We start from the raw sequence: 12,327 nt of genomic DNA, 5'->3' as shown, positions 1-12,327 counted from the left end.
TATTGAGGTACCACTGTTGTCTAAAAAGCTTTTTTAAAAAAAGCTAAATTATCCCTTAAACTAGACTATTTAAATTTTAAATACATAATCTTTCAAGTATAAAGTTTCATGTTTATTAATTAAAAAACTAAAAGTAAATGAAGTACAATAAGTGAGTACACAATGACGGCGTAACCTATTAGGATAGCTCAGGCATAGGGACCGCCAGAGGCGTCCAGTCCACGAGGAGCATTGGCATAGCTGTCCTGGACGAAAGTGTTGGTCGCTCCGGAGCTGGAACTTGGCCCAACAGGCACTGATTCCGGGTTGTTGGTGGATTCCTTCGGATTCGGAGCTGACTTGGAGCGCTCATCCAGGCTAAAGGTAGGGGTAGCCTGAGCCACCTGAGCCACTTGAGCCACTTTCGTTACCCTGGTGCTGGGAATCACTACGGTCTTTAGGGCATAGGGCACTCGGTTCACCACTGCATTGAAGCCATGGACATCATCCGCCGTGTAGGTTACCGTACGCTTGTAACCATCGGGATCGATGAGACTGTAGTAGCCTCGCACCACATAGCCATCCCGAGTCTCACTGTGCTCCTTGATATCCCCAGTACTCTCGTCATTTACGGCGTAGTTGAAGCTATAGCTGGCGGGCGGGAAGACCTCCGGCTGGGTCTCAACCTGGCTCTGGCGGAGCACGGGCAGCGGGGAAGGCAGGAGGACGGCTTCAGCGTTGGCAGCACTAGCGGCGTTCTGGAGAAGATTGGAGGCTTGGGCGCTGGCCGATCGACTGCCTGCGGCAAACTGACTGTTTTTGGGAGCCACGTAATCATAGCCATCGGGTGTGGCCTGGGAGTTTAAGGCATTGTTGCTGGGAGTATGATAGTCGTTGAGGAAGTCCTCGCCAGAACTGGGAGAGTTCTGTTCCAAGGAGTTGACGGCCGTGGCTGCCTTGTCGTTGTAGTTGAACTCCGTTTGCCCAGCTGCCATTAGGGCCATAGATAAAAGGACGATTGCCTGCAAGTTATCAGAAATTTTTAAAGTCTTCTGAAAAGTAAAAGATCATGATAACTACCCACCTTGGCTGCCATCTCACTAGATTTGGATCTTCCTTCCGTGCGTCTGTCTTCACAATTAGTAGAGTAACTGTCGTGATAATTGAAGGTACTCGCAGTTTATATACCTGGTCTCCTGCACTCGATTATTACTCAATTGAAGCAGTTATACAATGTCATGCGCTACAATTGATTCATTGATTTTCCATTGTCCAAAGACATCACCCAATATTGGTAACACTTTCATTTTCATCGGGCCATCGTTTTTATGCTGCGTAAGCTTAAACGAAACTGGAAGATGATGGGCAAGTGGCTGAAAGAACTGGAACAAAGTTCGAAATGGTAGTAAGAATACATTTTATAGTTTTTATGGCTTGTGTGCTGCCTTAATAGCATGATAATAGTTTGAGTATAATTATAATTTAATTAGCACTAAGTCGTATTCTTTGCACTATGTTTTTCTTGAATCCCATAAATGTCAAAGTATAAGTAACACTTTCGTTTTCATTTAGAGATGTGGCTTAAGCTCGAAAGATAATCTAAGCCTTTCTTTAATAAAATGATATATTTTGTTGTAATTAGTACTTATTTATCATGAAAATTAAACAGGAACTTGGTTCCTAAATGTGGTTTAGCGGGAATGCTTTTCTAATCTCCCACAAAATCGTAGTCTTTTGATGGCTTTGATAAGAAAACCAAGTAAACCGGTTGCTGGCCAACTCTACTGACGAGCTGCTGTTTGATTTTGGCTGATTGGCCGCTTTGGTCAAAACAATCGGGTGCCGAACGCCGCGGAGAACACAACGCACCCGCAACATGACGGCCAAGATTAGGTTGCGATCTCAGTTGCATTTATTGACGGGATTCACGGGAGGATTCGTGTTTGCCTTCGTCCTCCTTTTGTATGTCTACGATGTGGGTAGAGAAGAGCCGTGCTGGAGCAGCTCCACGACATTCTCCACAGCCACGGCGACTTTGGCCAGGATAGCAGAAGTTCCTCCGTCGCGAATACTGTGCATGGTACTCACCCATCCGGACAATCTGGACGGACTGGCCAGAACTGTCCATGACACCTGGGGTCAGCGGTGCAGCCACCTGGTATTCGCCAGCAGTGACACCTACGAGCCTCTGGGCGTGGTCCAGGTGGTGGAGCCCAACGGCGGTGGCTACGAGGATCTGTGGAACAAGACCCGCGAGGGGTTTCGTCATGTCTGGGAGCATTATGGACGCGACTACGATTGGTTTCTCAAGGCGGATGATGATACGTGAGTTGTTCCCGAGTCGTTAAGAGTTCCAGACTTTTATAATCGTTTTGGCAGATACGTTATAATGGAGAATCTCCAGTACCTGCTCAGCGGCTTCGATCCGGAAACGCCAGTTTATTTTGGATACAAAATGTCACGCTATAATGTGGTGAGTTATAAGTGATACATCAATTGATGATATGGGATAATAAAATTTTGATTTGTGTAGTTAGTTGTCATTATAATTAGAATATAGAAATTTTAGATTTTTATTTGAAAAGTTATCTTTTTCATCAGCGTTTAATTAACTGATCCTCTTCCATGTTATTGTCGCCCGTTTCTCGAAACTAATTTGAATTGCAAAATTTTGGCACGGCATTGGGAGATGGTTCTAGGATTTTCGGTTCTCCAGTTGACTAATGACTTCCGAACCTTGTGGACATGGTCCAGTCAAGCTATCTATGTTTCTGTCCAATTAAGGTTTTGGGAATATATATTTAAAGTCAAACATTTAAGTGATACATTTACCACAGAATCAATTCAAAAAAATTCCCCTAATTTATTATTTTCTTTTGCAAAAGCTCAAGTAATCATTCGAATGATGCTATTCAAATATCTGTTTGTATTCATTTGAACTTTATTTGCTTTAATTGGTTGTAGAAATTCGATAATAACAGAGAGTTTTTATGCAGGAATAACCGGTCCCTATTGTGTGTGTAATCTCTCTTTACAATTAATAGGAAATTATTGTGCATTGTGTGGTGGTTTATGAAGCCGTTAATTCTATTATTGGCCGAGTGATATCATGCTGGCTTGTTATTGCAGACCAGTTAATAATGTGGCTACCAAAAAAGCTTCTTGTATTAGCCGTGTGTGTTTTCCGTGTGCATAGATCAATCGCAGGCAGCGGCAGACAATAAGAAATTAAATTCGCATTAAGACTGACAGAGGCCTGCAGTCTGCGCAGACTAATGGCAATGCCTCACCTGAGGTCATCACGATTACCTGTCACGCATCTTTCACAGCCGCGCCTTGTTGGTCAGTAGTCGTAGATTTATTTGGCCTCTTGACATTTCCAAGACTTGTGCAATCGTTTTGTAAGACAAAGTACAAACATTTTGGGCTGCATACATAAACAAACAACCTGTGGAAGACCCCCATCTGGTCGGTAGTCTCTTTGACAGCTGCTAGGTTTCTAAAAACTATGGCAGTCAAATATGTATTTTCTTTGTTTCTATGGCTGCTTCTCACATATTTTGTATAGAAAAACAAAAACATTATCAGTCGTTAATTATTCCTAATGCATCATAAATGTTATAATGATATTTGATTGATGTGTGTGATTATTCACCTGACTTTTGATAAATTTGGCGGTTTTTCCTCAAGTTTTTTTTTAAATTTTGTAGATCCGCCAGCATCGCACCAATTAACATACTCGCCAGTTTGAATGAATTATGCGGTGTTTAATGAGATTTGGAATATTCAATTTATTTTTAGTATGCTTATTGAAATGGAAATTTGTATTTGTCATAAAATGACTTACATATTTTGTTTCAGTTCATTTTATAGGATTTTCTTAAACAAGGGATTACTGTCATGTTTGTATCTGTAATCTGAGGTGACAATATATTCACTCTATCATCCTCCATAATTTGCAAGCTTTGCTTGTTCGCATGGAGTTTTCTGATGTATTTTGACACTTAACTCCCTGCTGTGCGACCTCTACATGGGGTTTTAACAACTTTATGATTTTTTTTTATTGTCGCGGGGTTGCTAAAACCCGCACACCGTTACTAAAGTTAGAAATATGTAGTTTTCGGGCCTTTGATGGCAATATTTATTTTTCAAGGCTATTTTCTTTTAAGTTATTGACATTTGGTTTTTTTAATTTTGATCAGAAGTTTCTCTGCGTGGCAAATACGAACTTAAAAAAATACTAAAAACAGGCTTTATTTAAATATAAAAAACGTGCTGTAATGTTATACATTCGCCGAAGATGATTCTCTTTCTCTCTGTATTTACACAACTACAATGTACCCTTGAACTTTACGATTATAAAAGTTACTAAAGTAATATACCGGCCAATTGAGTCAATGCGGCATTGTCAATCCAATATACATAATAACAATTATTCTAACAACTCCCACACCTGACTTAATATAAAAACGTGTGATGATCATTTGCGTGTGCCAGTTCGACATTCCAGCTTCAATTCATATCTTTCCAAAAGTTCCCATCGATCGGTTTCAGTTCAATTCTTTACGAGGTAGACGGCACACTATGGAGTCTCGTCTTCGAGCCACCCATTACAAACTCTTTGCTTTCAAACCCTTATACAAACTCTTTGCTATCTGGTGCATTTTGGGCTTTCTGGTTTACTTCATCCTGCGGCGAAGTGATTACTCGAATTTGGAAGTTATAGAATCCATACGACTGCCAACAACTCGCGGATTGGGACTCAAAGAAGACAACTTACCTGGTGAAGAAAATCCAAAGACACAGAAATTCTTTGTGAAAACATCGAAATGTAGAATTCCGTATGTCGATCCTTTTACCGCCGAAGTCATGGAGATCTACAAGCCTGAGACTCTGGTGACTTGCACCAATGATAGCGATCTGGTATCTACGGAATATAACCCAAAGATCCAAAGATATGTTTTACGAATCGACGAGGAAGTTGCAATGGAGTTGCTTAACCATACCAATGTGGAGTACAATTGCTTTTACAAGGAAGTTGAGTACGGCAGTGAGGCAGACACCTTTGACAAGCTCAGGGCTAATAAGTACTTCTTGGATGGTTATGTAGTACCCATTCATGTTGAGGGTATTGTGGTTGAATGCCGAACCGCTGACGAGCCAACGAAACTTCTTCAAAAGGACGCCTTTACTTTTGTCCAATACCAGCCCCTGCCCAAGAACATGAAGCAGAAACAGGGGGCGCGAAAACCTAGTGTTATTATGTACGGGATAGATTCACTTTCTCGGATAAATTTGAGAAGAACTATGCCCAAGGTATTCAAGTTCCTTCAAGGTGATGGATGGCACGAGATGCAGGGATACAATAAGGTTGCTGACAACTCTTTTCCCAACATCTTGGCCATGCTCAGTGGCTATTTGCCCGAAACGGCAAAGGAGCAAATTTGTGATACGGATGTTAAAGGTTGTTTTGACAAAATGCCCATAATATGGAAGTACTTTAAGAACGCTAGCTATTTGACCGGTTACGCTGAAGATGAAAGTAATTCAAATCACTTCAGCTACTTAAAACCGGGCTTTCAGGAAAAGCCAGTGGATTACTATTTCCGGCCCTTTTTGAAGGCCCTGGAGTCCAAGTTGGATATATATCGAATACCCGAGAATGATTATATGCGATATTGCTTGGGCCGCCGGATAGCTAATCGTTATATTTACGATTATGGACGCATGTTCACGGAAAGGTTTGTCCAGGAACGTCCCATCTGGGGAATGTTCTGGTCGAGTCACTTTAGTCACGAAGATCCTTTCATGCCCTCCGCTATGCAAGACATGATCCTTGGCGACCTCTTAGACTTGAATGCGACTGGTGCTCTAGAGGAGACAATAATGATTTTCTTCGCCGATCATGGAAGCAGATACGGACGCCTGACCGGACTTAAGGAGGGCTTCCTGGAGGAACGACTGCCCATGATGTTCATTTATCTTCCACCCTGGTTCCGGATCACGTATCCTTATTTTGTCCGGGCACTGAAGATCAATCAACAACGGCTGTGCTCCAACTTCGATATCCACAATACGCTGAAACACATCATTGAGTTGGGAGGGACTCCGGATGGACCCGTATTACCTAAATCCTTCGACTGCCCCACATGCCAGTCCCTGTTTCATATCCTGCCGGAGAATCGCACTTGCGCCCAGGCGGCCATCGACAATCATTACTGCACTTGCGAACCTTACATCCCCATCCCTGACACAAACTGGACAAAACAGATCTCCCTCAGTGTGATCGATCGAATGAACGAGTATTTCGTGGCCAAGAATCTATCCAAACTCTGCTCCAACTTGACCTTGCTCAAAGTCACCAAGACGGAGATCAAAACGGGCCTAGAAGTAAAATGGAAAGATAAGCGAGTACCGGAGGTGGAGAAGGGCGTCTACCTGGTCCACTTTCAAGTGAATCAAAATTACGCCGACTTTCAAGCTACTGCCGTCTACAATAATGTCACCCAGGTATCCGAAGTAAATGTGGAAAAAATCAGTCGACTAAACACCTACCGCGAAGACTCCACCTGCATCGAGGACAAGCTAGCGAAGCTGTACTGTATTTGCTACAGCAACCTCAAGCAGTAAATGTCTCATTTAAACTTTAATTGATGGGTACAAGAATGTATTCCTCTCTTAATTTTACTCATTTTAAGTGTTTAGAAATATAATTTTATTTCAGTGAAATTTGTAAACCAAAATTAAATATTTTAATGAAAAAAAAAACAAATGTTTAACCGGTTTAGTGACTCAATAAGGGGCGTGTGGCTTCTTAACAGCATTTTTAGTATCTTATGAATCTTATGAATATTATTTATAGCTGATGCTAAAATTAATTTTTATAGAGTTACATGTCCGGTGGAGCTTCTTATGTTCTAAGTCGAGAGGCTCTTCACCGGTTTATGACCCAGGCTTACGAATCAGATGTTATATGTCCACAGCCTAAGAAAATGGGCATCGAGGACTTTTACATGGGAATCTGTTTGCAGAACGTGGGTGTCCATTTTGTAGATTCAACGGAAGCTTTAGCTGGAGACACAAAGCCAAAGTTTATGCCATTGGACTTAGAGAACTATCTAGCGGATTCAAACTCAAGTATACCGGACTGGTTGCGCCTCATGAGTGTGGGATCTGTTGAAACAGTAAGTTCTTGTTTTATCTTATTAAATATTTATTATAATATTCATATATTTTAGGGTCTTAGATGCTGTTCCAATTACTCTGTGGCCTTCCATTATGCCAACCACGAACGCATGCTCCTGTATGAATTTTTACTCTATAATCTGAGAGTCTTTGGTCGATCTGAGACCACAGAAACCTACAAAAAGTATCAGTTAAGCATAACCGATTTGATGAGCCGTTTCCCTCTGGAAAATAACTCGTATATAAAAGACTTGCAACAAATGTCAGAGAAGCCTGACAATTTTTAGACGTTTAATCTACATATTTATGATCTTATCAGTTAAGCCTATGATGTGATTTTAATTTAATAAACGTGGAAGCTGTACCGGTTTATGAATTGTAAAGCCTTAAATTTTAAACTTGAAATTTTGATACCTTATTTGGTTTAGTAAAGATACTTTGTTTTAATTTTACTTAAAAAAGGACTGGACTTTTATTTTGGTTACTCTTTTCGCTACAAACGGAAAAGGAACCTATATAGCCAAGTGTTTTATTTATAATATAAAGTCAAATATAAAGTTTCCATTTTAATTCCATTTATTTAATAATTTATATAGTTTTAGGTGATCACTGATCAGTACCAACATGCCATTTTACACAATTTTTCGCCATTTTACTTTTCTGTGACAGAAAATTTTTAGTATACTTTTAGGCATTTTGTTGAGGTCATATTAAAAAGAAAAATACAATTATTTTAATTTCATTATAAATAGATTATAAACTATAAACAAATAAACAACATAACTATGAAAAAAAAAAATATTTATAAAATAAAGTTATTTATAAATGATCCCAAATCCCTATAAAATATTTAATACACAAGATTTCTTTTTTTTTTTTTATTCAAGATGAATCTGAAAATATTCTTTAGAATATTACCTTTAAAATGTATTTTAGTATCTTTAAAATGTAGTTAATTAAGTTGCCTTGCAAATGATGCAATTAAAGAATAGACGGCTTGGATGACTACATAAAGGCTAAATATTCAGTTTGGTTTTCCTTCAGGAGGGCATTCTTGCATGAAGGGCTGATCGAATCCACCGGATTAGTCGGGAACCAATAAAGTGTAATAATTTTTAGTTCCAAAGTCAATGCCTCAGTCTCACCTCACTGCCGCTTCACCGATACATCCACCAATACCGACGCCGACTGTTTATTTGCGAGTGTAAGTGCACAACACAAAGTTTGTTTTAATGGCAAGCCGTTGCCAAGTTAAACTTAATTAAATCCAAAATCACGTACGCATGCTCGGTGTGTGTCAGTTGGCATTTTGAGTCTTTCCTCCCCTCCGGAGTCCGGATGGTGGCTGGAATGCGTTTGGAGATTGAGATGTTTCACAGAAGCCGAATAAAGCATTTTATGGTCAAATATGTAGAAATAATACACACAGTGCACTTTAGCTCGAGTCGCGAAGCATCGGTCATTAATATCATGTATTGCAAGTGAAAGGGAACTTGACGCTTTAGTTCTGATTTAACATTTGTACTTACATTGTAACATTACCCGGCTTGGATTATAGTTAGGCATGAGCTCAGTATGTTAATGGGTTAATACAAGTAATTGAACATAAAAGCAAAACTCATGCATGCCCACACATCGCATCCATTGTGGAAACAAATTCTCCAACACTTGTTCAAACAGGGCGCTTAGCTGGTGCTGGGAGTGGGCCATAAGTGCACCTTGGAATTGCACTTGAATGCAGAGCTATGGATATGGGATGGGTCCGTACTTCTTGGACGCACTAGGGCCTTAATTGTTTATTTAAAGTGAACGTGGGAAATAGTCCTAGGCCTTGCCATTTCAAAATATCTTACAAATACAATTTAATTACATAGGATTGTGGCAAAAAAAGAAGTGGAAAGGGATCTTGATAAATGTGCGTATTATTTTTCATGAATCTCAAGTTTTTTCGGGTACTCCAAAAATTTCTGGATAGCCACGTTGTGTTTACCAGCATAACCTAATCAGCGCTTGTCCCTTTTCTGCTTGTCATGATGAGGTAATCTATGATTTATCAATAAAAATCCATCACTGATCAATTAGAAATTATTTTTAAAAAATTTTGTAAATAAATTTGTTGATTGATAGTTCTAGAAAGATAAGATATTAAAAGAAATACCAATTAGTCTTCGTAAGGCTATAAATAAAAATAATGTGAGATTAAAAATAGTTAAATTTCAATTGAATTTTTTTTAATTAAAGGGAATTTACATTTTTAAAAATAAAACGTTGTCCAAGCCAAGTAAGCTTTATATTCTAGTTCCAGCAACAAGACTTTAATCTCAAAATCGATTAAAACCCTTTACATTACTGGTTTCTTGGTTAATTAGCAATTTAAGTTTCAATCGAGCCAGATCAAAGAATCCAATTAGTGGAAAATCCACTTAATTTATGAGACTTACAAACTCAGCACTGAAACTATTTGCTAACAAGCTAAGCTAACATAGCTACCAATTGCAGCTACCTACCTACCTACTAGTTAATTCAGTTTATTTATTTACCAAAGCTCAATGCTCCTCCATTCCAAAACGGCCGTCACACAGTGCGTATGCTTAATGCGTTTGCCTTAACTTTGACTTACTTCGCTGCGCTGTGCTGCGCTGCCTGAGAGTTGTCTGTTTCAATGGCGCGTGTTCCATTTTGTGGGCCGACACAAGCTATACAAGTTGCTCGGATTGGCTTTTTGTTGCTGCTCTTGTTATTGTCACCTGTCTGATTATTATTATTATTTTTTATGCCTTTTTTTCTTTGAAATGTGCGTTGTCTACTCGTATTGCGTGACCTTCGGCCACTCGATTTGCAAACCATTAAAATTGATTTTATTTGTAACTGGAATTTGAAATTGTATCGAAATCCAAGCTGTAAAAAATCAATTACTTTGCAATGCGTGGCTGTGTCTTAGTCATAAATTGTGTATTGTATAAGTATTTTTTTACCACACAATTTTTTACTGTGAAAGTTTATAAAGTATTTTCCCTTTATGTTGTTTTTGGAGTATGATGCTGTGAAAGATAAATAAATTATTAATGCGGTTAAAATAGTTGCAGGTAATTCCAGAGGTATAAAAAAAAGTAGGTGACGAACGAGACAATTTCTGGAATTGATTTTAAGTTGGTTTTATTTAAATATGAGCCTTCACCTCCAAAGAACCTCCTTCCTTTACCTTATCTGTACTTTAGTTGGAATAATTTTTGTTATTTTCGCTACCTATCATACCCACAGTGATAAAATTATTTCCAATTTTTTTTACCCTTCACTTTTTTTGTGGCCAAGAAACAAGGAATGCGGTATATTTGTTTGTGTTTTCCACTTTAGTGTTCTGTGTGCGTAGATTGTTGGGGAGCTACTCGAAAGCTTGTTTAGAACACATAATTGATGTTGATGCCCAAATTGTTTTGGGAATTCTCACAACACTCTGAGATTGTCATTCTCTTAACAGGAACAGAAACTAAAGATCAAGTCTATACTATTATGTGTCATGGAATTGTATCTTGCCTATATTGCTGAAAATTATTAGATGCTAAATGGTTAATTGTCAATTTAAAATTCCATAAAAATCAAACAGCTGCTGATCAAATCGAGTTAACTTACTCAACTTCAAATTGTTCACTTAGAATGGGGGCCTTCGCAAAAGAAAAATGCATCTACAAGTTGCCTCATTGCACGCACAGATAAATCAAGAATCGACGACAATCGGCAGCACATGAAAATTAATTAATTTAATTACTTATCAACTTGAATTGCTTTGGAGTTTCGAGAGCTCAACTTATGTTTTGTATTTTTTTGTGTTTTTTTTTGTGTGCTTATTTAACGACAATGGAGCTAGTACTGCTTCAGAATTGTTACAAAGCCGCTGCAATTTTTTTCATATCTGTAATTCACTTTGAAGATATGTACAAGTGCATAAAGATTTTTGAGTTTTTCAATGCGTGTTCTCTTCCATTAATACATATTTATAGATGCGACCGTTTCTGCTTCCATCACACTGACTGCACTTGTTAAGCTCGGCTCGAATCGAAGATAAATAAGAATTTTAATTGATTTTAATGTGCACAGCTGCACTATGGAGACCCAGCCGCATATGACGACTTCTGACTATTGACTGACATCCGAACAAAGATCGAAGAGCCACGGGGCAGAGGTACGGGGCATGTAAGAAGACGGGACAAAGGGTGAGTGAGCTGTTGACATATCCATACTAAAAATTGACATTAAAATATTATCTATACAATAGCTCAAAGATTCACAAATAAATCATTGTTTAATTGATTTTAAACATGAAATGGTTTCTGTCGATGAGGTATATCTAAGTAGTTTCACACCGGATTATGAAACATTTACATTGTAATCCTATTTATAGAAAAGTGTTTGTATATTTTCGAACTAGCTCCACAGAGCCCAAAATTAACCGTCTAGTCCGCCTCAAGAACAATCCAGAGACCTCTCTTGCGGCACGAACAGGAACTCCTCGCAGCATGGGTGCCGGATTTAAAACCACTCAATTAGTTGTGAGAGCAAGAGCTAAGTGAGAGAGTGGTTGGCTTCCAGAAGATGGGCTCTCGTGCCTGCTGCACTGCATCCGCCAGGCTGGGAAATTCCCGTTCATTGGCATGAACTATGTATGCTGCGAGAGAAAGGGCAGGAGGCAGGCAAATGATTAATTCGACACGTCATGTCAAATATGACGGAACTCATTTAGAGGCGGACATGGCGGGATCCCAAAAGCCGAACCGAAATGGAGCAGCAGTAGCTCAGTTGGTGCCCCAACAGAGTGAGAGAACGAACGTACAGTGGGTATTATAGAAAAGGGGGCCTATTTTAAGGTTTAAATATTTTTCAGAAAAAATATATTTTTACAAATATGTATTATTTAAATATATCAGTATTACTAATAGTTTTCTAACAATCTTTCTAACAATCTGGGTCAATCAAAACAAGTATTACCTTCTAATACATTCTTCTTCAATGAAATAAACATTAATAACATTTTTAAAATTAATTAATATTTGTTAAAATCTATTTATTTTCTCTAAAAAAAAATTACTAATGCTAGAGCTACTGATCAGGCTATAGCGCCCACTGTGGACCGGTTCCGATGTTCCCATCGGGCCGAACTCCAAAGTG

The 12,327-nt window shown here is 38.8% G+C and overlaps 3 protein-coding genes across 4 annotated transcripts; 2 read left to right on the top strand and 1 right to left on the bottom strand.

Annotated features, from left to right (window-relative positions):
* Window positions 1-141: 141 nt before the first annotated feature.
* Cpr23B (Cuticular protein 23B) lies at window positions 142-1,210 on the bottom strand. Its single transcript, XM_017241476.3, has 2 exons — window positions 1,064-1,210; window positions 142-1,001 (listed from the first exon to the last, which is right to left on the bottom strand). Exons 1-2 carry the CDS (start codon window positions 1,073-1,075, stop codon window positions 189-191), a joined length of 825 nt encoding a protein of 274 aa, XP_017096965.2. The 5' UTR covers window positions 1,076-1,210; the 3' UTR covers window positions 142-188.
* Window positions 1,211-1,538: 328 nt separating this feature from the next.
* LOC108125540 (glycoprotein-N-acetylgalactosamine 3-beta-galactosyltransferase 1) lies at window positions 1,539-12,011 on the top strand. Of its 2 annotated transcripts, XR_011442133.1 has the most exons (5): window positions 1,539-2,304; window positions 2,359-2,452; window positions 11,163-11,375; window positions 11,438-11,503; window positions 11,564-12,011. XR_011442133.1 is itself a non-coding variant. In XM_017241763.3 (4 exons), the coding sequence occupies exons 1-4, from the start codon at window positions 1,856-1,858 to the stop codon at window positions 7,449-7,451; spliced, it is 1,074 nt and encodes a 357-aa protein (XP_017097252.3). In that variant the 5' UTR covers window positions 1,541-1,855; the 3' UTR covers window positions 7,452-7,551. The 2 variants fall into 2 exon arrangements, 1 of the variants encoding a protein (XP_017097252.3); XM_017241763.3 differs by lacking the exons at window positions 11,163-11,375; window positions 11,438-11,503; window positions 11,564-12,011 and adding exons at window positions 6,867-7,163; window positions 7,218-7,551 and having other exon boundaries at window positions 1,541-2,304.
* Window positions 4,564-6,609, top strand: LOC108125286 (uncharacterized). The gene has a single exon (XM_017241416.2). The coding sequence runs from the start codon at window positions 4,564-4,566 to the stop codon at window positions 6,607-6,609; it is 2,046 nt and encodes a 681-aa protein (XP_017096905.2).
* Window positions 12,012-12,327: the final 316 nt, after the last annotated feature.

The sequence above is a fragment of the Drosophila bipectinata genome, chromosome 2L (assembly GCF_030179905.1).
Source record: "Drosophila bipectinata strain 14024-0381.07 chromosome 2L, DbipHiC1v2, whole genome shotgun sequence".
Lineage (NCBI taxonomy): Eukaryota > Metazoa > Arthropoda > Insecta > Diptera > Drosophilidae > Drosophila > Drosophila bipectinata.
This window is presented reverse-complemented; position numbering and strand designations above follow the sequence as displayed.

What these genes read in the sequence shown, in the direction of transcription:
- LOC108125286 (XM_017241416.2), top strand. Translation starts at nt 4,564, where the DNA reads ATGGAGTCTCGTCTTCGAGCCACCCATTACAAACTCTTTGCTTTCAAA.
- LOC108125540 (XM_017241763.3), top strand. Translation starts at nt 1,856, where the DNA reads ATGACGGCCAAGATTAGGTTGCGATCTCAGTTGCATTTATTGACGGGA. An exon ending in CTCAAGGCGGATGATGATAC is followed by an intron (nt 2,305 to 2,358) that starts GTGAGTTGTTCC and finishes TCGTTTTGGCAG; the next exon opens with ATACGTTATAATGGAGAATC. An exon ending in GTGTGGGATCTGTTGAAACA is followed by an intron (nt 7,164 to 7,217) that starts GTAAGTTCTTGT and finishes CATATATTTTAG; the next exon opens with GGTCTTAGATGCTGTTCCAA.